This window comes from Schistocerca gregaria, chromosome 2 (genome assembly GCF_023897955.1).
Source record: "Schistocerca gregaria isolate iqSchGreg1 chromosome 2, iqSchGreg1.2, whole genome shotgun sequence".
In the NCBI taxonomy this organism is placed as follows: domain Eukaryota; kingdom Metazoa; phylum Arthropoda; class Insecta; order Orthoptera; family Acrididae; genus Schistocerca; species Schistocerca gregaria.
Genome location: NC_064921.1, coordinates 142,404,563 through 142,430,242, shown reverse-complemented (window position 1 = coordinate 142,430,242; position 25,680 = coordinate 142,404,563). Strand labels below are relative to the sequence as shown.

The 25,680-nt window shown below is 42.6% G+C and overlaps 2 protein-coding genes across 11 annotated transcripts in view; one reads left to right on the top strand and one right to left on the bottom strand.

Moving 5' to 3' along the window:
* LOC126336538 (proline-rich protein 2-like) overlaps window positions 1-25,680 on the bottom strand; it is a 479,405-nt gene that overhangs the window by 135,013 nt on the left and 318,712 nt on the right. The window contains exons 1-2 of one of the 3 annotated variants that reach the window (XM_050000353.1): window positions 8,127-8,208; window positions 6,662-7,115 (exon numbers count right to left, since the gene is read on the bottom strand). The exons of 1 other annotated variant lie outside the window; for it this stretch is intronic. In XM_050000353.1, coding sequence (XP_049856310.1) covers window positions 6,819-7,115; window positions 8,127-8,165 — 336 coding nt within the window. In that variant the 5' untranslated portion in view covers window positions 8,166-8,208 and the 3' untranslated portion in view covers window positions 6,662-6,818. Of the gene's footprint in view, window positions 1-6,661; window positions 7,116-8,126; window positions 8,209-25,680 lie in introns of those variants that run through there. One more of the 3 variants, XM_050000352.1, reaches the window with a different exon arrangement.
* Window positions 1-25,680, top strand: part of LOC126336532 (proline-rich protein 2-like) — a 271,653-nt gene that overhangs the window by 92,074 nt on the left and 153,899 nt on the right. The window lies entirely within an intron of this gene.

Below are 25,680 nucleotides of genomic sequence, written 5' to 3'. Positions count from 1 at the left end.
ACTTGCCATACATTATAAACTAATAAAATAACACGATCCCATATATAAGTATGCACCACAAAATGAAATACTGGAGAATGATGAATACAAATTATACTGGAACAGAACCATTATAACAGATAAAACAACACCACATAACAAACCTGACATCATACTCACCAATAAAAAGAAGAAATTAACACAACTAATCGAAATATCCATACCCAATACAACAAATATACAGAAGAAAACAGGAGAAAAAAATTGAAAAATACATCAACTGGCTGAGGAAGTCAAGGACATGTGGCATCAGGATAAAGTTGACATTATACCAATTATACTATCAGCTACAGGAGTCATACCACACAATATCCACCAGTACAGCAACGCAATGCAGCTACATCCAAACATATATATACAACTACAGAAATCTGTAATTATTGGTACATGTTAAATTACCCGAAAGTTCCTGAATGGAATGTAACATATACCGTACAGTTAAAAGGAAGTCACGCTTAGTCAAGGTCCGCGTCACTTTCCATTTTTAACCACACATAACGTCTGAGAAAGGAAAGAAATAATAATAATAATCCATATAATAATCCATATAATAATAATCCATGTAAAATTGGGTCGCCTCAAAAATTTTTGGGAGGCTAAAGGAGAACTGTAATTTCTGATCAAACTTCAGTAGGAAATTCTTCAAGCTAAACATTTCAAATTATTCAAGGATGGCTCTACAAAAATTTCCGATCGAGGCTCTGAGCACCATGGGACTTAACTTCTGAAGTCATCAGTCCCCTAGAACTTAGAACTACTTAAACCTAACTAACCTAAGGACATCACACATATCCATGCCGAACCTGCGACCGAAGCGGTCCCGCGGTTCCAGACAGTAGCGCTGAGAACCGCTCGGCCACCCCGGGCGGCGAGGCTTTCATGATGAATGTGAGTATGTGCTGCTGCCAGTTTCTGTGTCGGGGAAAGATACTAGCAGTAAGAAACTAAATCTGCATCTACACGGTTACTCTGCAATTCACATTTAAGTGCCTGGCAGAGGGTTCATCGACCCATTTAACTCTCGAATGGCGAATGGGAAAAAGGAACACCTGATCGTTCCGTTGGAGACTGCGCTTTGTTGGCAGAACATTTTAAAGATGCGACAAACCCACTAAACAGACACCCTACATTACACTTATCCGTGCTCTGCTGGAATATTGCTGAGCGGTGTGGGATCATTACCAGGTACGAGTGACGGAGGACATCGAAAAAGTGCAAAGAAGGGCAGCTCGTTTCGTGTTATCGCGCAATAGGGATGAGAGTGCCACTGATATGATACACGAGTTGGTGGCAGTCACTGAAACAAAGGCGGTTTCTTTGCGGCGAGATCTGTTTACGAAACTTCAATCACCAAGATAATACACTACTGGCCGTTACAATTGCTACACCAAGAAGAAATGCAGATGATAAACGAGTATTCATTGGACAAATATATTATACTAGAACTGACATGTTATTACATTTCTACGCAATTTGGGTACATAGATCCTGAGAAATCAGAAGGCTTTTCATACCGTTCCTCACAATTGACGATTAATCAAACTGCGTTCATATGGAGTATCGTCTCGGTTTTGTGACTGGATTCGTGATTTCCACTCAGAGATGTCACAGTTCCTGGTGATAGACGGTAAATCATCGAGTAGAACAGAAGTGATATCTGGCGTTCCACCAGGTAGTGTAATAGACCCTCTCCTGTTCCTGATTTACATATAAACTACTGTCCATTAAAAATTGCTACACCGCGAAGACGACGTGCTACAGATGCGAAATTTAACCGACAGGAAGAAGATTCTGTGATATGCAAGTGATTAGCTTTTCAGAGCATTCACACAAGGTTGGTGCCGGTGGCGGCACCTACAACGTGCTGACCTGAGGAAAGATTCCAACGGATTTCTCATACTCAAACAGCAGTTGACCGGCCTTGCCTGGTGAAACGTTATTGTGATGCCTCGTGTCAGGAGGAGAAATGCGTACCATCACGTTTCCACTTTGATAAAGGTCGGATTGTAGCATATCGCGATTGCGGTTTATCGTATCGCGACATTTCTGCTCGCGTTGGTCGGGATCCAATGACTGTTACTAGAATATGGGATCGGTGGGTTCAGGAGGGTACGCCGTGCTGTTTCCCAACGGCCTCGTATCACTAGCAGTTGTGTGATGTCCTTAGGTTAGTTAGATGTAAGTAGTTCTAAGTTCTAGGGGACTGATGACCATTGATGTTAATTCCCCTAGTGCTCAGAGCCATTTGAACCATTTTTGAAGAAAAAGTGCCTGATATCGAGGCAAGTATCCACTCGTGAGTTCAAAAGCGCAACCAGCAGTTGAGCAAGCGCAGTAACTGTCAGTAGGGAATTGAAAAGGATGGGATGCAATGGTCGAGCAGCACCTAATACGCCATACATTGGAGGTGCAATATAGAGGGATCCTGCTGGATAGTTGATGACCGGAACAGGTATCTCGAACGATGAATCATGCTACACTCTGTGATAATCTGACGGAAGATTTGTATTTGGCAGAAGGCTGGATGAAGTTACCTGCCATCATCTTTCAGCAGTGAAGCACAAAGCAGATGGTGTTACAGTATGGTCGCATTTTAGTGGTTATACTTCTGGTAGCCATATTACTCTTAGGAAAAGTTTGAATGTGACAGCATATGGACACACGTTAAAGCATGGTTTAATGTGTACAGTAGAGACGCAGTTTGAAGGCGATGGACCCACTTAAACGACAGCATTATTCTTGAAATGGACTGTCATGCGAAGACTTCCTACCTGAACCCAATGGATCAACTTTGAGATGAGTCAGAACATCGAGGCCGCTCCAGACCCCAGCGTCTATCTTTACTATCTTCCCTGTTTTCGTCTCTTGAGGAAGAACGGGCTGCCATTCCTCGCCAAAAATTCAGATACCTCAATGAAAGTAGAGATCAAGCCGTCAAGAAGGCAAGAGCCCGCATGTTAATGTCCATTGATAATTACCCAGATACTTTTGATTAGATAGTTTGCATTTGCCAATTCATATACTCGCTCTTCGATACACTATTATCAGTGTTACCGCCATCAATGCTCGACATCAAAGCAGTAACCACGCACGGACGGCAGGTGGCAGCACTAACAGTTGAGGCCATATAAGACTTGTCATGGCTGTGAGGATAACAGTGCATCCGTTGTTGTTATGCATTAGTGGAGCCATTTATTTAGGCAAACCAAAGACTACGTTTTATTGACAGAAAACTTGTAATAGTTCTGCTAAAGAGACGGCCTTCATTGTGCTTGTTCGTCCTCTGCTGTACTATTGCTGTTCCGTATGCGATCATTACCAGACATATAAGGTCAAAGAAGGGCAGCTTTCTATAATCGGAAAACAGGAGAAAGACTGTCACGGATATGGTAAAAGAGGTTGGTGGTCATTAAGACAATAGTGTTTTTCGTTGCGGACAGATCTTATAACGAAATTACTATCACCAGTTTTCTGCTAAGAGTGTGAAACCATTTTATCATCGCCACCCTAGATAGGAAGAATGATCAACGTGATAGAATAACAGAAATCTGAGCTCGTACAGAAAGATGTTAGTGTTCATTTTTCCCACATGCTGTTAAAGAGTGGATCGGTAATAAATATTCTGAAGGTGGTTCGAAGAATCCATTGCCAGAACCTAACTGTCAATTAAAGATTAGTCGCGTAGATGTAGATGTTTTCTAAATCTACAATACAACAAATGTACATTTTCTCTCCAAGGACTGTCTGCTAAGATTTTATAACAACGAAAATGTTCAGCTGAGATCTGATTTTTATGACTCAGTGGCAAATCTTTTGCTTCGTCGACAGACCTTTTCCCGGTGTCTCAACCCTCCTTTTCCTCTGTAACGAAAGATCACATCTGTGATGAGATGCTCGTTCACTGCTGCTGAGATGAATGTTGTATTTTTGTTAATTTGTTCAAACGTAATGACCTAATTGAAAGTCCGAAAACATTTTCTCAGTGATGTGCTACGATCAATTATTTCCTGATAGTCCGAGGTATCTCGTTTCTCTTTTCTTGGACCTCATAAAAGCTGCAGACTTTTCAATATGTGGACAGATTTTGTGCGAAACATCTGATACGCAAGATTTGGTTGTATTATTGTAGCTTACTACTGACTAGGTTCTCCGAGTACATATCCCAAAGTAGAATGTTGTACAATTTTGGCTGTTTATAAATTTGTATGCGTTGAAATGCTGGTTTGTATAGTACCAGCTACTCCCTATTTGCCGGCCGCGGTGGTCTCGCGGTTCTAGGCGCCCAGTCCGGAACAGTGCGACTGCTACGGTCGCAGGTTCGAATCCTGCCTCGTTCATGGATGTGTGTGATGTCCTTAGGTTAGTTACGTTTAAGTAGTTCTAAGTTCTAGGGGACTAATGACCACAGCAGTTAAGTCCCATAGGGCTCAGATCCATTTGAACCATTTGAACTCCCTATTTGTGCGCTATAAACGAATGACATTTTCATGGTTATATTATTATTTATTGATGCGTTTCCCTTATTATCCGACAATTTCTCTAATATCTTCGAAGTCGCCGTAATTAACGAACCCTGGACATAGGTAATAATGAAAATGTAATTTTTGTGTTTCTTGTTAACTGAAATAGTAGAGACTTTCTTCTCAAAATAATATGCCTAGTTTTTGTTTAGCTTAATTGCAAATACGGTATTTTTAATTTTTTTAGAAAGAATATATACACAGGCTTCTCATAAAATATTAGTTGTAAATATGTAACAATCCATCTGTGATACATCTTCGTACAGTTGGCGAACGTGGGACAGCAGTCAAATGTTTCAGTTTGCAATGGCGAGCCTCCAGAATAATATAATATCTTTGTTGTTGCCTTTGTATTGCATCGTTAGTACACTGCACTCATTATATGCCTCAAAATAACTTCTGCGTGAATATCAAGCGTTCTTGGACGTAATCAGTAACAAAATAACAACAGTTTTTTTGTTATAATGCGGACAACGCTCCTAGCTCTAATGACGTATAAGATCACATCAACTCCGACGTTCTCTGCAAAAATTTTCAAGTATATGAGGATCAGAAATGTGGTAAAAATCACGTTCTTCACTCTCTAATTCTGATTCCGTGTAATCCTTTGAAGACACTTATTTAGTAACTCAGAGTCAGACCAATTTCTGACGCCCATGACAATATTTAGTAGGAGTAATTAAGCGCATATATATGCTTTGGTCGGTGGTACCTATTGTATTCGAACCAAGTGTCTGGTCCATTTAAATATAATCCATATAATGGTTCAAGGTTCGTAGGCAGAGCACATTACACGCTTTGGACTATACCATTCTAGTGTCATAAGCACCAAAGCGAATATTATTAGGTGCCATGTTCCATCGAAATCACGTTATCAGTAATATGTCATGCATAAACAATGAGAGAAAGAGGAGTGACGCGAGGAAAAAGAAATACTTTCACAAGCAAGACAGGCAAAGTATTCATGAACTGTTGTTAAAAATTCAAACATCATTTCCCAAATATTCTCTTTCGCTATATAAGGAACACTTTTTAGTTTACTACTAGCGATAATGACATACAGTTTCTGGTATTTCTACTGCCTGTCAACTGATGCATTTTATCATTGTTTTAATTTTTCTACTTACAAAAAAGGACATTGAAAAGGATTATCTGAAGAATAATTACCATTGCGTTGAATTTCTTTTGAGAACGTGCGTCAAACAAACCCATCATCTCTCAATGCAAACATTATCATTACAGGTCACGGAGCACAATATAAAATGTCCATTATTTTGAAATGGCTCGTATAGCAGGGTTTGTCTCTCCTAACAGAGTGCAGTATAATAATGTATTTCTTGTGCGTAAGCATGGACCCTTCCACGTCACATTAAAGTATGCTATGCGACAAAAAATGAGCCTTAAGTATGTGGACACGCGTTAAGTTTATGTAGTGCTAATATCTTACCCCTACATGCAAAAGGGCAGTAGTACATTCTCATATACATCACGAAAGGCAAGTTCGGAATTTTTGGATAACCATCCTTGAATAATTGAAACGTTATGGATCAGGAATTTCTTACTGAAATTTAATCAGCAATCACAAAGTTCTTCTTTAGCCTTTCAAAAATATTTCAGTTTACCCAATTTGAAATCGATGGCTGAGTATTACTTAGAGGTGCATATTGCTTAGAGAGCCTTCATGAATTTTTCCACTGTAAAGAAGATGTATCTGCTCGATATTTCCTTAGTGACTCGCAGTTCATTATCTTTCCTATTTTATCTTTTACAATTAATGTTGTAGTATTCTGATTCGAATTTAACGGTATGGTCAGATCTGTATGATTAAGTTTTGTGACTTCTATTTTATTGGTGATGGTACCCTAAAATAATACTGAGCAGAGTCATCTACTCCTGTAAATATGATATGTACTCATATCAATTTATGAAGAGCACGTAGTCGGTAACACGTACTCCTTTGGCAACGTACAGCATCTTTTGGAACTGCAAATCAAGTGCTAAAGAATTGGATGAAGTATGAACCGATAGTAACTCCTGTAATGATTTTTACATATTGATATCATATTGTTGGAGAACTGGCTGCTTTTACAGTACACAGTAAATAAATCTCTTGTGTAGCTTTTTCATTGCTGGTTTAATCAGAACTGATTTTTATGAGACATAAGAACACTTCCATCAATTAATACAGTTAAAGTCAAAAAGCTGAAATCATATAACGTTTCCAGGTGCGCTAATCTTGCATCACTTGAAAACACCAGGCTAAAAACTGCCAGCTGGTCCTGGTGGTCCAGTAGGTTGAGGCCCTCCAGTAGGCTGAGGTTCACCAGTTGGTTCAGGGCCACCAGTTGGTTGTGGCCCTCCAGTTGGTTGGGGCTCTCCAGTTGGTTCAGGACCTCCAGTTGGTGGACCTGGTGGTCCAGTTGGTTCAGGACCCCCAGTTGGTTGACCAGTTGGATCAGGACCTCCAGTTGGTGGACCTGGTGGACCAGTTGGTTGTGGCCCCTCAGTTGGTCCAGGAGGGCCAGGTGGAGTCTCTTGGCTGCGGCATGCTGATACCTGTAGTAGAATGTCATATTGTAAACTACATCATATATGTAGATGGAAATTGACTGGTATTCCTTCTGAACGAATACGATTCTGCTAATGTAGTTTTGAAACAAAGACAATGAATCGCAGAAATCATGACTTGTGACCATTAGGACTGTATCATCAGATATTTGTATTGATCGACCAAATGCAACAAATGTGGAACACCATCCCAGAAAAGGTTTGTCCCATTCATCTTGACTCCTCAACGAAAGCAACGATGGCTGGGAACATGACGTGACTAACTTGAAATGAAACACGTGGACAATTCTTTTCTCGACCAAATCATCACGGGTGATGAGATTTTGTGTTATGAAATCGAAGCCACTGCAGAATGACTAAGTGCAGAAATTATCGTGAACTGTTAACGCTTAGACGACATAACCGAATTTCATACCAATGGGACACACCAGTTGAACATGTCAAAGACAGATCTGGCTTACAGTTACTCGTGGGTGTCTTCATGTTCTTTGCCTTGTAATCAAGTAGGGGAGCGTGGAGGGGTAGGTAGGATACCTTAAGCGTTAAAACCACCATCTTACTTTTTCTGAACTTTGTACTAATACATTCTCGAAACTTTTTGGGCTGATGTCTTACGATTTTTGAAATCCGCCAGTGTTAATGTGTGGATGCTCAGACACGGATTTCAGCTGTTACCATCGCAAATATTGAACCAGTAAGAAGGAGGATGCAGATCATTTACTGCATGTATAGTTCATAAACGATTCACACGAAGTTGATGAATTTGGTTCAGTCTCACAGTTCTTTTCATTTGTACGTGTGGAACTTAATATGAAGTTGCTTATAGAAACGACGAAGTTGCAAACACTTTCCAGCCCTTAGATTCGAGAATTGCATGTTACAGGCAGAAAATTGTAGCACATTTTGGAGCATTCAGTGTTTTAAGTGTATGTAGAAGTAAGTACCAATAAAGATACGTGGAGCACAAATTTCGATAAAGCCTCAGTCCTTACTACTCACCACAAGACACAGGAGAAGAGCTGCCACTGTCGCCCTCATGGTGATGGAAGTGCTGAGGGTAACATGGGCTGCAGAGCTTTTATAAGGCTCGCCATCGCCTGATGTGGAGTACTCGTGATTCCGTGACTCTTTAATAAAGGGACTGTGCAGAGACTGCAGTCCAAATGCGACAGTAGAGGATCTGGTTGTATCACAAGGTCACAGATTACAGCTGCGACGAACTAAATATCTAATTGTCGCTCAGCTTTTCATCGACACCCACTTATTCCTAGATGTCTGTTTCAGTGAAATAATGAACCAACAAGTCATGACGTAGCTGTTAGCTGAGGGTTCACGAAATTTCGTCGAAAAAGAAAATATTCATGTGATAGCGGGGGTGACATACAACGTTATCTAACAAATGGGATTTCATGAAGAATGTATATGGTCCGGTACAGCGGTCTGAACGATTTAAACAACTAATATAGCTGTAGCAGCCTTGTAGAGGCATATATTTGAAGTAAATCACCAATGCAATTTGTTGGGTAGGCATTCTGAAACTCTTAAAGGAAGTAAGGTTCTGCAATGGTTCAGGACTGGACCCTCCTTCGGAAAGACTGTGGTTAAAAACCCTGGACAGACAAAGAGACATATGTCCTCCATGTTTTCCGTAATGATGAATGCTGATGTAGTTTATGTGGTAAGGAAATGCCAGAATGTCTACCCCAAGTTTATCCATTTCAAGCTTGTAGTCAGGCTGTCTTCGCGCATTAGAGCGTGAGAACAGTTCTTCTTCCCCTCTCGGTTCTACCCTCGTGGACTGCGTTTTGTACTTCTGCCCCAGAACCTCTTCATCCTTCTCTTCCGCCCTTCTTCCGAGATCTTCCGTATCATTTTGTCCGCTACATTGGTAGCTCTCTGTCGTTTTCCTGCCTCCGTCATTGATCGCTGGTGCAGTGCAAAATATTCTCAGTTTTTCAACATCATTCTCGGTTTTGACCAGTCCTTCCTGAGTTTAACAACTCAATTGCGGACGCAAGACATTACACAGGCAGAACTTTCCCAACTTCCTCTGGAGTGCTTCCCACAACCAGCCGCCTATCTGGAATGTCAATGGAAAAAGCAGTTGATCTCGTCAGATGCCCCATTTTTCGATGTAAAATACTATGATGCTCCTTTATTTTCGCGAAGAGGGTCATGGATTTCTCACTGAAAAGAAGCAACATGATACTTAATAAGACAATAAAATCTCCTCTGATACATACATAAACAAACAAAAAAACGCAACATCATCAGTATAAGAAAAAAATGCCTCTCACCCATTTCCTTACCACCTTTGTTATGTTTAGGTAGAGCTATTGGGAGAGGTGTCGTTAGGAGTACATGTCTGAAGTGGCGTATATGTTACTTTATCTTTTATTGTCAAAGTGGCGGTGGCAAATAGATCCTTCCACCATGTAGTACCATTATAATCAGGAAAAGAAGGAGGACTAGCTGCAATCTGTATTAAACAAAACAGTGAGAAGAAGAAAGTATAGAGCTTTCATTATTGACCAAAACGTCCTGGGTTCCAGGCGTGAAACTCCTCACTACTTAAATTTTGAATAAAAGTCATCAGAAATGGCAGCCGAACACTTCTGGCATAAGAAGACACCCTCGTCCTTCCAGCGTCATTGTCAAAGGGGGAGGAGAAGAGAAAAGAGATCCAGGGCACTCTCTTGCCCCATAGTGTAGGAAACTACCCCTAAAAGGTGGAAGAATCAGCAATGATCAGCGGCATGAAGATGTAGAAGGCAATGGAAACCACTGCATTAAACACACATAACGTGTATCGATATTACATGAGAACTGTACTTGAACAAGTGTCATCATGATCTCTCCATAGACAAAGGATTCAAGAACAGTTCCCCATCCAGATCCCCAGGAGAGGAGTGCCAAGGGGGAGGTGAGAATGAGAAAAAGATCGAATAACCGATGAAAGGTTCTAAAAGTCGGGGTGCGAAATGTCAGAAGTCTGAACATGATAAGAAAGCTAGAAAATCTGAGAAGGGAAATTCTAATGCACAGACTAGACCCAGTCGTATTCAATGAAGTGAAACGGAAAGAAGACAAAGATTTCTGGTCAGACGAGCATAGGGTATTATCAACTGCAACAGAAAATGATGTATCGGAAGTAGGACTTACGGTGAGTAGGAAGATAAGCAAAGAGTGTGTTAATGTGAACAGTGAAGTGATAGGGTCGTTCTCATCAGAATTGACAGCAAATCACACCTACGACAACGTTCAGGTACACATGGAGATGCAGTAAGCTGAAGGAGAAAAGATAGGAAATCTGTATGAGAGAATTGAACTCGTCATTCAGTACTTAAAAGGAGATGAAAATCTAATATTCATTGAAGATAAGAATGCGGTTAAAGGGAAAGGGTCAGAAGCAAACGTTACGGGAGAATATGGGTCTGGTAACTGAATGATAGAGGAGAATAAATAATTTAGTTCTACACTACATTTCGGCTAGCAATTGCAAATTCTTTCTTCAAGAATCACAAGAGAAGGTGATATATTAAGACAGGACCCATATACACTCCTGGAAATTGAAATAAGAACATCGTGAATTCATTGTCCCAGGAAGGGGAAACTTTATTGACACATTCCTGCGGTCAGATACATCACATGATCACACTGACAGAACCACAGGCATATAGACACAGGCAACAGAACATGCACAATGTCGGCACTAGTACAGTGTATATCCACCTTTCGCAACAATGCAGGCTGCTATTCTCCCATGGAGACGATCGTAGAGATGCTGGATGTAGTCCTGTGGAACGGCTTGCCATGCCATTTCCACCTGGCGCCTCAGTTGGACCAGCGTTCGTGCTGGACGTGCAGACCGCGTGAGACGACGCTTCATCCAGTCCCAAACATGCTCAATGGGGGACAGATCCGGAGATCTTGCTGGCCAGGGTAGTTGACTTACACCTTCTAGAGCACGTTGGGTGGCACGAGATACATGCGGACATGCACTGTCCTGTTGGAACAGCAAGTTCCGTTGCCGGTCTAGGGATGGTAGAACGATGGGTTCGATGACGGTTTGGATGTACCGTGCACTATTCAGTGTCCCCTCGACGATCACCAGAGGTGTACGGCCAGTGTAGGAGATCGCTCCCCACACCATGATGCCGGGTGTTGGCCCTGTGTGCCTTGGTCGTATGCAGTCCTGATTGTGGCGCTCACCTGCACGGCGCCAAACACGCCTACGACCATCATTGGCACCAAGGCAGAAGCGACTCTCATCGCTGAAGACTACACGTCTCCATTAGTCCCTCCATTCACGCCTGTCGCGACACCACTGGAGGCGGGCTGCACGATGTTAGGGCGTGAGCGGAAGACGGCCTAACGGTGTGCGGGACCGTAGCCCAGCTTCATGGAGACGGTTGCGAATGGTCCTCGCCGATACCCCAGGAGCAACAGTGTCCCTAATTTGCTGGGAAGTGGCCGTGCGGTCCCCTACGGCACTGCGTAGGATCCTACGGTCTTGGCGTGCATCCGTGCGTCGCTGCGGTCCGGTCCCAGGTCGACGGACACGTGCACCTTCCGCCAACCACTGGCGACAACATCGATGTACTGTGGAGACCTCACGCCCCACGTGTTGAGCAATTCGGCGGTACGTCCACCTGGCCTCCCGCATGCCCACTATACGCCCTCGCTCAAAGTCCGTCAACTGCACATACGGTTCACGTCCACGCTGTCGCGGCATGCTACCAGTGTTAAAGACTGCGATGGAGCTCCGTATTCCACGGCAAACTGGCTGACACTGACGGCGGCGGTGCACAAATGCTGCGCAGCTAGCGCCATTCGACGGCCAACACCGTGGTTCCTGGTGTGTCCGCTGTGCCGTGCGTGTGATCATTGCTTGTACAGCCCTCTCGCAGTGTCCGGAGCAAGTATGGTTGGTCTGACACACCGGTGTCAATGTGTTCTTTTTTCCATTTCCAGGAATGTATATAGGAAGACTCCAACCAGAACATGGTTAGGCGAAGATACAGAAATCAAATATTGGCCTGTAAGTCGTACCAATGAGCAGATAAAGATCCAGATCACAATTCAGTAAAGGTGAAGAGTAGGCTGAAGTTTAAGGGACTAGCCAGAAAAAATCAATTCATAGCTCAGTAGTCAGTTCAGTTATAGAGGTAAGAACAGTTGTAGGGGGAAATCACAGATGGTGGAAAGAAAAACTTACGTACAAGGAAGGTAACTGCGAAGAAGCTATGGCTATTACGGAAATAGTTCACTTGACCGACTTAAGAAGGAAGTACAAAAATATTCACGGAAATTCGGGGATACTGAAATACAAGTCACTTAGGGATGACATGAGTAGGTAATGCATGGAAGCTAAGGATAAATGTGAAGAAATTGACAAACAAATGACTGTCATAAGAACTGACACAGCAAAAAGAGAGGCCGAAACGACGTTCAGGGAAATTAAAAGCAAAGACTGTAACATTAAGAACGCAGTCGGAATATCACTGTTAAGCAAGAGTCTACACGTGAGAGAATTATCGAACAGCTCATGCATCAAACAAAGCTGGGTTTAGGTTTGGGTTTAGGAATGGCAAAGAAACCTGAGAGGCAGTTCTGATGTTGCAGTTGATAATGGCAGCAAGGCTGAAGAAAAATCAAGACACGTTCACAGGATCTGTTGACCTGAGAAAAGCGTGCGACATTGTAACATGGTACAAAATGTTCGAAATTCTGAGAACAATACTGGTGAATTATTGGAAAAGACGTGTACTATACAGTATGTACAAAAACTATGAGGGAACAATAAGACTGGAAGACCAAGAAAGAAGTACACAAATTACTGTATAATTGGTGTAAGGCAGGATGTAGTTTTTCGCCACTAGTTTCCGATCTGTACAACGAAGAAGCAATGACGGAAATAGAAAGTAGGTTCAAGAACGGGATTAAATGACAATGATAAGACTTGCTGACTTCAGTGAAAGCGAAAAGTATTACTGTATGTGTTAAAAGGAGTCAACAGTACTATAGCGAGCTGTAGAGGGTAAAAAATGTACAGGAAGACAGAAAGTAAGAGACTGGCATACACCTAGGAAATAGCTCTGCACGTAGGATGCAGGTGCTACTCTGAGATGGAAAGGAATTCGTGGTGGGGCCACAATAAAGCAGTGAGAACTCTGATGACGTGGACTGTGTAGCTGTTATTTTCCTTCTAACATGGGAATCAACCGTTTCCTGACATGGATTCCTATGTAAAACTAGATTTCCTAAGCCCCTTCTACAAGCTGTTGAAGTGTGTAGGATAACTTGTGAAACACCCTGTAGTTGATATTATTTATACAGTGTTACACTCCTGTAACTTGTGTACAGTTGCACGTGATTCTTCCCTTTCACAACTTAGGCCCGAAATTAAATTGCTATTGACATCTAAACTAGCCATCATTAATAAGATATCTAGATCTTGATGGCGTATACCAATGGAGATGGTTTCATGACGCACACCTTAAGCTGTAAAAAACCTCAACGATGTTGTATATATGGATTCACATTCTTGACAAAAGAACAACTCGATGCTCTTACGCGAGGTAGCCATGAAAGGGAGAAAATAATAATGAAGATACGAAACCCATATTAAGGAGGCCGGAGTTCAAATCAGTTTATGTCCGTCACCTTTTCGTTATGAGTGGATCCCTGACACTCAGAAGGCAAATGCTGTGAGAGTGCTTGTCAATAGGACTCGTTAAATTCCATAGCTCCTGCGAGCCCTATCATAGATTTGTTAGTAGTGACCTGGCGGTCGACAAGAAATTAAATCACAACTTTAATGTTCTCTCTTTGGATGTCTTCCTAGACAAAATAAACATGTTTCCCAGAAGATTTTATGGGGACAGAACATAACTGGATATGTCCCCTGAAGGCAATTGTTTCTTGATTTCTCACAGTTATATATTACACCCCATCACGGACGAGATATACTATCTCTACAAAAGCATTCGGACACCCTTATGAAATGGAGAAATGACCAATAGTTGTCACTAGAGACGGACCTGTCACTACAAAAGAAGGCAGGGGTACTCTTTTGTCAATAGAAAAGCAGTAACAGCAGAAACAGTCGATCAGGACGGCTCAGTCACTTCAGCTTTGGACTAGGAGTAACGATTCCCTTAGTAACATTTACACCCTAATAAAGCGCTCAAATGGTCTCAATGCGATGTGATGGGTGAAGTGTAAACGCGAAGGAATAACAACAAACGAACTGAGACCAGGCAGACCTGACGTACTAACAGGCAGGGAACGGCAAGCACTCCAAGAGTGGCTGAAATCGCATGTGAGTTCAGTAGCTCTTCAAGCAGTCCTGCTAGCGCACTGACTGCCAGTAGGGAATTAAAAAGAATGGGATGTAGTGGTCGAGCAGCACCTCATCTGAGATGCAATAGAGAGCGACGCTACTGGAAAGTGGACGACCGGAAACAGGTGGTCTGGACTGATGAGGCACACTATACTCCGTGGAAATCCGTTGGAAGAATTGTATTTAGCTGAAGCTTGGACGAAGTTACCTGCCGTCATGTGTCGTGTCAACAGTGAAGCGCGGAGGTGATGGTGTTATAGTATGATGGAATTATTAATGGTTAAAGTGTGGTACTCATATTACGCTTAGGAAGAGGCTGAATCAGATATCATGCGAACACACTTTACAGCACGTTTTATTGTGAACAGTCAAGGATCAGTTTGCAGACGATGCACCATATCACAAGCCAGTATCATTCCTGAAATGGACTTTCGTGACCAGTGATCCGTTTCGGCTCTTCTGGAAGAACGGGCTGCCATTCTTCGACAGACATACAGATACCTCATTGAAAGTAGAGATCAATATGTGAAGAGGTCAAGACCCCACATGTTAGTCTACTGATAACTGTCCAGACACTTTTTATTGGATAGTGTATATTTAGTAGCGATGGGTATAGTGCATTAGCCACATCATATACGCTCTCTTCGATGCAATTATATGTGTGTTATCACCGTCTATGCTCGACATCAGCTCGCAGTAGCCATGCACAGATGTCAGACGGCAGCGTAGATGACAAGGATGACCAAAGGCTGTGGTGTGTACCGGCAAATAGACATACAGCTCTCGTGCGACTGACAGCCTATATGAATCATTGGCAACCAACAGCGTCTTCTCAACGACCATATGGACTCATGCTGACTCCTCTTCAATGCGAGGAAGACTAGAATCTGCACGCCAGTACCGCAACTGGAATGGTGACAGGTAGCCTTTTCAGATGATCGTGTTTCATGCTGCAGCGGACAGATGGCCGTTGGATATTATGGCGTGAAAAATGTCTGAAAGCGAAGGGTCACGGCCTGGTGAGGGAGCGTTATGTTCTGAGGAATATTTTCGTGGCATTCCCTAAGTGAACTCTTCATACTGGAATGCTGCATTGCTCATCTCAAAAATGCATACATCCTTGTCCTGCATGTGCACCTCTACATGCATTTTGTTTTTCCTTCGCACAATAGCACCTACATCCACCCACATCCACATGACTACTCTGCAATTCACATTTAAGTGCTTGGCAGAGGGTTCATCGAACCACAATCAGAATATCACTCTACAATTCCACTCCCGAACAGCGAGCGGGAAAAACGAACACCTAAACCTTTCTGTTCGAGCTCTGATTTCTCTTATTTCATTTTGATGATCATTCCTACCTATGTAGGTTGGGCTCAACAAAATATTTTCGCATTCCGAAGAGAAAGTTGGTGACTGAAATTTCGTAAAAAGGTCTCGCCGCGACGAAAAACGTCTATGCTGTAATGACTTCCATCCCAACTCGTGTATCATATCTGCCACACTCTCTCCCCTATAACGCGATAATACAAAACGAGCTGCCCTTTTTTGCACCCTTTCGATGTCCTCCGTCAATCCCACCTGGTAAGGATCCCACACCGCGCAGCAATATTCTAACAGAGGACGAACGAGTGTAGTGTAAGCTGTCTCTTTAGTGGACTTGTTGCATCTTCTAAGTGTCCTGCCAATGAAACGCAACCTTTGGCTCGCCTTCCCGACAATGTTATCTATGTGGTCCTTCCAACTGAAGTTGTTCGTAATTTTAACACCCAGGTACTTAGTTGAATTGACAGCCTTGAGAATTGTACTATTTATCGAGTAATCGAATTCCAACGGATTTCTTTTGGAACTCATGTGGATCATCTCACACTTTTCGTTATTTAGCGTCAACTGCCACCTCACACACCATACAGCAATCTTTTCTAAATCGCTTTGCAGCTGATACAGGTCTTCGGATGACCTTACTAGACGGTAAATTACAGCATCATCTGCGAACAGTCTAAGAGAACTGCTCAGATTGTCACCCAGGTCATTTATATAGATCAGGAACAGTAGAGGTCCCAGGACGCTTCCCTGGGGAACACCTGATATCACTTCAGTTTTACTCGATGATTTGCCGTCTATTACCACGAACTGCGACCTTCCTGACAGGAAATCACGAATCCAGTCGCACAACTGAGACGATACCCCATAGCTCCGCAGCTTGATTAGAAGTCGCTTGTGAGGAACGATGTCAAAAGCATTCTGGAAATCTAGAAATACGGAATACCTACGAGCAGGACAATGCAATGTGTCATACATCTCACAGTGTGCGTGCGTGGTCTGAAGAGAACAAGCCCTGGATTTATTGCCAGTCGAGAATCTATGAAACCTAGTCTGTCAGGTAGTATTCACAACGGATCAACCGAGAGACCTAGCGCAGCTGGTCATGACAATGGAGTTAGCCTTGCTGCACATCCTTGTCGGTTCCTTCCACAACCTCATTGGATCTCTGCTCGATTGTCTCACACTGGTGCATGCCACAAAATTTGGTTACTTAAGCCTTTGACAGATGATCACATTAACAAGACTGGACAGTGAACGTAACTGCATATGCAAATAATAAGCATTTTAGCAGATACTCACAAAGTAGGTCGGGGTAACAATGCATAGATTGTACATATAAGTACAGATTACACAGAGGGATTCTCAGTCAAATACCGGAATTGAAGTTTGATTATTTATAGGGAGATGACGTCATACCTCTCGTAACAAGGGGAAAAGTCTATGAGTATGTGTTTTAATTCGACAGTGGCGGGATTATGGCTTTTCAAACTGCAGTTTGTCGTTAAGCGATATTTCTGCTCGCAATGATCGGGAATCCACGACTGTCATGCAAATATGTAATCTGTGGGCTCAGGAGAGACGCGCCGAACGCATTGCATAACATAAACGGCTTCACACTACTACCTCACGAATGGACAAGCACATCGTTTGGTCGACCGTGTAAGACAGTGCAGCTACGTCTCGCAGCTTGAGACGATAAATAGGCTCGTAAAGAGCACGGCAGGTGTTAATACTCCCAGCACTAGTGCCTGGCAGCAAGGCGACCATTGTTGCGGCTTCCAATGACGTGGCAGAAACGAGATGTACGCCGACATCGGCACTCAACATCAGCACCGGACAGAGGGTAGACACCACGTCACTCTTATGGAGAGTTCCAGTTGTGACGAAAGCATCAATTTAGTCATATCTGTGTACGTAGACACCAAGGAGAACGAATGTTGATTGATTTTGATAGATTGCATTCGACATCGTCATACAGTCCCAAACACCTGGCGTAATGGTATGGAGTATCTCTGGGCAGAGAACACGATGACTTGTGCTTTGCGTGGCTTATAATTTTGACAGCAAGCATGACATTACTAACGTGTTAAGGCTAGTACCATTTCTCTGCCTCTGAGGACTCCATGACGCTATTTTTTAACAACATAAGACAACACTGAATGTTGCTGTCATTACAGGTGGTGTTCGACTGCTTCTCTGACCAGCGCATTTTCAAGATGTCAATCTGGTCACGCGGTACTGAGACAGCAAGTAACTACAATAGATAAACTCTGACATATATACTGACGCAAAGAAATTGCAATATCAAGAATTATTTTTGAGACATGCATGCTTCTTCATTTGACAAATGCTGTCTATCCATATTTCACGCCAGTTCCATACTAGTAGCTCCAGTAGCTCCACTATAACGATGCGAATCAGGTTTGCTTTAATTGCAAGCTGTAGTGGTCGTGAACATTCGTTACGTTTGAGATTGGACGTCGAGCGTTGATGTTCGTCAACAATGTCTGTAAGGCAACAAAGACGCCATTATCAACACCTCACAGAGTATGAACGAGGTCGTGAAATAGGGCTACGAGAAGCTTAATGATCCTTCTGCGATACTACAGAATGACTTGGCAGTAATGTAGCCACTGTACGTGATTACTGGCAGCGGTGGTCGCGACAGTATACGCTCCCAAGATGACGGGGTTCCGCTCGCTAAGTTGCCACTACCGTGACGAAAGACCATCTTGTTGGTCGTATGGCTATGGCGCTTCGTACTACATCTGTAGCAGAAATCTGAGTAGCAGTTGGCACCACTATTACACCACGAACTGCTATAAAGCGATTACTTCAATGACAGCTCCGAGCCAGACGTCCTTTTGCATGCATTCCATTGGCCTCAGACTAGCGCCGTGTGCGATTTCTGACGTGTCAAGCGAGAACTCGTTGTCGGGCAGAGTGAAGTGCGAGTGATGGCCACGTGTTGGCTAGTAGGAGGACAGCTGAGGGCCTGCAAGCTGCCTATCTGTGCCTTACACGCACTGGACCTACACCTGGAGGTATGGTCTGGGGTGGAGTGCCATTTCATATGGCAACAGGAGGTCTGTCGTGATTATCCCACACATCGTCACTGCAAATTCGTCCGTATAGTCTGGTTTACCTGTTGTACTGCTATTCATGAACAGCATTCCAGTGGATATTTTCCAAAGGGGCAACGCTCGTCCACATATCACTGTTGTAACCCAATATTCTCTACATGATTGACATATTGCCTTAGCCTGGTGTATCATCAGATCTGTCTCCAATCGAGCACATATGGGACGTCATCGGACGACAACTCCAGCGACATCCACAAACAGCATTAAGCATCCCTCTACTGACCGACTGGCATAGAACTCCATTCCACAAACTGACATCCGCCCCCTGAACAACACAATGCATGCACGTTTGTATGCTTGCATTCGACATTCTGGCGGTTACACCGTTTATTAATGAACCATATTTTCTCTTGTTTTGTGTCTTATCTGATGCTTAGCTTATTCGAAGAGCTTGCATTGTTAACCAATTAAATAATTTTCGTAGACAAATGCATTCTCAAAATTTCATTCTCTACATTAATTATTTTTCGCCGCTGCGATTTTGTTTTCTGTCCGTGTAGTTGAAGCAGCATAGAATGACGTAACCGTATCTGTCATTCAAGTTCTGTTCGACTCGATGACCAGCTGGACTGAGGAATTGTTAATACCAGAGGTTGCACTCTGTCTACAAAATTTTCCACTCCGTACATCTCCAAATCATTTACAATTTCAGTCAGGAGTTTGTGTGTGTGTTTTTTCCTGTTAAACGGTATGCTATGAAAACTAAATTTCGTTATTTAACCGGTTAAACATCAGATTTCCAACATCGCTGCGGCCGCAAAAAGTTCCTGCAAGAACTGCACCAACCACGACTGAAGAGAATCGTTCAACGTGACAGAAGTGCAACCCTTCCGCAAACTGCTGCAAATTTCAAGGCTGGGCTGTCAACCAGTGTCAGTGTGTGAACCATTCAACCAAACATCACCGATACGATCTTTCAGAACCAAAGGCCCACTTCTGTACCCTTCATGACTGCACGAGACAAAGCTTTACGCCTCGCTTGGTCCAGTCAACACCGACATTGGACTGTTGTGACGGGAAACATGATGCCTGGTCGGACAAGGCTAGTTTCAAATTGAATCGAGCAGATGGACGTCTACGGATATGGAGATACCCTCATGAATTTATGGACACCGCATGTCAGCAGGGGCCTGTTCAAGTGCTTGAGCCTCTGTAATGGTGTGGGTCATGGACAGTAGGAGTGATATGGGAACCCTGATTCGTCTAGATACGACTCTGACAAGTGACACGTATATGAGAATCCAGGTGATCACCTGCATCCATTCATGTCCATTGTGTATTCCGACGGACTTGGGCTATTCCAGCAGGACAATGCGACCCCTCACACGTTCAGAATTGCTACAGCATGGCTCCAGGAACACTCTTCTAAGATTAAACTTTTCTGCTAGCTGCGAAAAGTCCCAGACATGAATATTGTTGAACATATTTGGAATGCTTGCAACGTGCTTTTCAGAAGTGATCTTCAGCTCCTCGTACTCTTACGGATTTATGGACAGGCCTTCAGGATTCATGGTGTCAGATCCCTCCAGCACTACTTCAGAAATTAGTCGAGTCCATGCCACGTCGTATGCAGCACTTCTGCGTGTTCGCGAGGGCCCTACAAGATATCGGGCAGGTGTACCAGTTCCTTTGACTCCTCAGTGTATTTAATCTCAAGACTTCTGAAGCGATATTTGTCCAATAATGTGAATGTCAACTGAGTTAGTAATTCTCTTAGTAGTAACTATTGTCTGTATTCGATGTGTATTGACCAGTAGTTCAGGACGAAGGAGTTATACAAATTGGTCAGCAATTGATATTCACACTGATATCGACGGAATATGCAATATTGTAAACTTTGGCAACTGGTGCATGAATGTGTGACGTTGCAGTGCAATTCCATCGTGCTGTTGGCAAAAACTAGTTGATACCACGGCATAATGTCATTGCAAAATTTCATTCCGTGTGCTGAGTTGGACATTAACCATGCTTCACAGACAGCACGTGAACGATGTACGCAGACATGAGCATCTGGGAGAGGCCTTCTGGTTTCGTCAGAGTAATCGGCGAATCGCTTGACATTTGAGTAGGCGCGATGCCACTATTCGACGATATTGGCAGGCAGTGCGTCAAGAAGGAAACGGTTGACCAAAAGAGACGATGGAACATGAAGACCGAGACACTCAAAGCCCCGGATTCGTCATTATCGTCGATACAACAAGCAACCGGTGCTTCAGTGGCCACAGGAACCATTAACAGGCTACTCGCAAAAAGGGGAATGAGCTCACGGATCCCCTTGCACCGACCACCATGGACTTCGTTAGACCAACAAGCCCGAATGCTGTGGTGTCAGGTACATTCGGCATGGAATCTTATTGACGGGAATATAATTTTCTTGAGTGATGAGGCCCGCTTCGAACTGAGCCCCGAGGACAGGCGAAGACTTGCTTGGAGGCGCTTCAGACAGCGATGGGATACCAATCGATCTCACGCCATACGGCCAGATAACCATAAGTGATGGTCTCCAGAGTCGTTTCATTTCATTCGCGGCTCCCTCACAGGTCAGAGGTGCGTCGACGATATTCTACACTCAGTTTGGTTGCCCGTCATGGGAAGCCATCCTGGGCTTACAGTTTTACAGGATAATGGTGAGGGTCTTCATCCTTGCCAAACCCTACCTTGGCCTGAAAAGTTAACGAATCTTACCCCACTGAGAACGTTTAGAACATTACGGACAGGGCTTTCCAACCATCTCAGTAGTCTGACGATCCAGCGCCCCAATTGGACAGAATATGGCACGATATCCCTCAGGCAGACATCCAACAACACAGTCTGTCGGTGCGTGCATAACTTACTTCTGGGCTCAGAGTTGGACCAACGTGTTATTGACTTGATCTGTTTCTGAAGCTCGTTGACTTGAATAAGTCATCCAATTTTTCTAATATTTTCTTCATTTGCTTGTCTGTAAGAAAGCTTAGTACAAGAAATTCAAAGGTTGGAAATGAATCTAGTTCCTACATAGGAATTTCGGCCCGAGAGCACAAGCATAGCTGGCTTATGAAATTCCATAATGTATCCTAGAAGCTGTGATTCGTGACACTAGTGGTGTGAGTTTTCTGTGGCAAAATGCTATGACTTATAGCTTCTCAAAATTTACATCTGATTTCCACAAAAATTTGATAATCAACAACTGATTTGAAGGAATGTGAGACGACCTTTGTTAACTGTCACGCACGTATGGAAGAATAGCTACCACACTTAAAGGATTTTCTCTATGCAGATGTGGAGACAATGGGTAGCGTCGTTTCAAAAATCAGTTGCTTTGCTCTTTTATGTAACACGAATGCCAAACTTGAAAGAAAGACTTAATTTCATTAAGCAACTGTAACAAACAATTTGCCTGAAAGGAAAATGCCAATAGCATCTATCTGAGATGTTTTGGTACATTTAAAGATGATTTCATAAGTAGCACCTACTTGGAAAGCAATAACGTATTTCTGTTACATCAGGTGATAAGGCTGTTAATTGGGTAGTGTATCCTGTGGGGACAGTGGGAGTTTCGCATTGTTGGAGGTGCCACTTTACAGTGAGAATCGGGCTGTATATGGAGCCAGCAACCTTTGAAAAAATCTATAACCAACACGGATGGAAATAGCTGAAAATCATAATGCGTAAAGAAATCTAAAGGAAAGCATTACCGTGAATGGAGATGAAACGGTTTACGGTGATGATAATAATCTCTTCATATTAATTTCTTCCCAACTGTAACATACGAATTGTTTTTGCAAGTTACATGCTTAAATCCTTGTTACTGGTAACACTCTATGATCGTTTGCCATATAAGTTGGATGTAGTGTGGAACCTATATTCCAGGATTACATCCGACATTAGACTGATTGGTTTTATGCAAGAAAGTATAGTTACAGTATGACTAAAATACGCTTTACAACAAACAAAAATTGTCATCAAAGATTATATTTATCCATATATGTATGATTATGTGAAATTATAGAATAAAATTATAGAATAAATATAGAAATTATAGAATAATTCTTGTGGCTCGTTGCTTCCGTGTATGCCATGAACCAACAGACAGTACCCAATTCTGAGGGAGCATTGAAGATTTCATCTCGCTTAACTCATTAATTTGCTGGTTTCATCTAGCTGTGAGATTGGTTACTGCAATCTGAGCGCTGTAGTGACAACCTCTGTAGATGTGCTACTTCCTTCAACTATAATGTAATGTCTAGCTCAATATCTTCACACATTACAAATTCTTCACTCATCTGTATCTTAGCCCTTACTTATCTTCGTTATACTAGTGATATTAGTTTCGATAAGGACAGTTGTCTGACAGTAGTGTTCGGAGATACTGTTGATTACAACTGCGAAGATTTCTCTTACAAACCACCGTGTCTCTTGTCGAAGAACTTAATCTTTCGTTATAATTAGATTTCTCGTCATTTTAACTGTGACGTACCTCTTGGTCTGTTCAGTCAATTCTGTAACAAACTCCATGTGCCCTTTTGACAACGATTGAGTACTTCTGTATACTTGTTCAAATCCTACTTAGTACTGTGCTTAAATTGTTCGATATAGCCACGTTCGTAGACCTCGTTCCAGTTTTTCAGTACTTCAGCATGTTTCTCAAAAAGAAATCGTTTTGCGCCAACAACATGCCCTGAAGACTATGTATCTGCCATCTGCAATGTGGTATCCTGTCTTTTTCTCCTACTTAATTTCTGAACAATCTTCTGCATCCAGTTTCTGCAATATTTTAAAGAAGTTGTGTAGTTTAGTGACTGGTAAGTCTACCTGCACCCGTGGTCTCGAGATAGTGTCCTTGATCAAGATATCCTCGAGGTAGTGTCCTTGATCAAGATATTCTAGGTTTCGGGATCGAAACCTGCAGCACTTAAATTTTGATTAATAATCAGCACACCCTCATTCGGTTGAAGGAGTCGACAGAGGTACTGGGCATTTTTTTTACTTTGGTGTGGGAAGCGGCCCATAAAGGCGGAAGGATCAGCAGTGATCAACGGCACTGGGGTGCAGAAGGCAGTGCAAATCACTGCATTAAATACACGTAATGTGTATTTACAGGACATGTGAACTGTAACTGAAAAGAGTGCCACGATAACCTTTCCATTGGCAAATGATTAAGGAATAGCCCCGAATTCTGATCTGCGGGAGGGGGGACTGGAATACAGTTGTAGGGCAAGGAGCACAGGAGAATATGGGCTTGGATCAAGGAAGGAGAGAGGAGAAAGATCTACAGCAACAAGGAACAGCTTTGTAGGCAGTACACGCAATGGTCATCTCTAAAAAGGGAAATCATAGAGGTTGGAAAGACAGAAATAGGTACAATGAAGGTGACTGCGAAGAAATCATGGGTAACAGAAGAAATACTTCAGTTGAGCAATGAAAGAAGGAGGTGCAAAAACATTCAGGGGAATTCAGGAACGCAGAAATACAATTCCGTGAGGAATGAAATGGATAGGCAGTAAAGGAAAGCTAAGATGAAATGACTGGAGGAGAAACATAAATAAATCGCAAAATAAATGATTGTTGGAAGTACTGACGGGTAATTTACATTGTGTACAAAAGCCAAGAGGGTATAACATAAGTGGACGACCAAGAAAGAGTGCTCGGATTAAAAAGGGTGTGAGACCGGGATGTAGTCTTTCGCCCCTACGGTCCAATTTGAACATCAAAGAAGCAATGATGTAGATAAAGGAAAGTTTCAGGAGTGGGATTAAAAGTCAGAGTGGAAGGTTATCAATGATATGATTCGCTGATGACATTGGCATCCAGAGCGAAAATAAGGAAGAATTAAATGATCAGCTGAATGAAATGAACTGTCTGATGAGTACAGAATGTGGATTGAGAGTAAATCGGAGAAAGACGAAAGCATCTCTCAGGACTATGCTGCGTCACTGACTTTTTTCTCTCCAGTGTCCTCTGTTGTCCGTTTTTTTCAGTCGTTTTTGGTTTCAATGAAAACCCGTGTCATTTCAAGTATGTTGCCATGTTTTAATTCATTACCTACATTATTCCGTGAGCTTGTGCATTTTCGAATTGAAACTTACCTTTGAGTCACCGTGTACAATACACTCTAGCCATTATTACTGCAAGAGCAGGAAGAGAGCAAATAACAAAATTTTACTTATATACTATACAGTTTAGTAGGACAACACACACACAAACGGGAAATTGAAATTGTAGATTATTTAGAGATGTACTTTGTGGAGAGAGTGCAACATCTGGTAGTAACAAGGTAGTGTCAAGGTGCTGTCCGGATTGATAGATTGTGGTAAGTACCGATCATTGCGAGCAGGAATATCGCGGAACGATAAACTGCAGTTTTGAAATGCCATGATACCACCACTGTCGTATTCCAACACGTGCTGGTAGACTTTTCCCCTTCTAACGAGACGTATGACATCATCTCCATATCACAAATCAATCTTCAAATCGGCATCTGGTCGATATATGTAGAATGTATGCGTTGTTATTCCCACCTACTTTGTGAGTGTGTGCTGAAATGCTTATCATTTCCATATTACGTTAGACTGTTCATTCCATTTAACACCACCTGTAATCATTTTTCACTTTCACTGAAGACAGTAATGTCATAAGCGAATATTAGCATTCATATCCTTTTACCTAGAACTTTAATCACACTCTTGAACGTTTCGTTTATTTGGTTCTCCATTGTACAGATCGAAGAGTAGGGGCGAAAGATAACATCATTGTC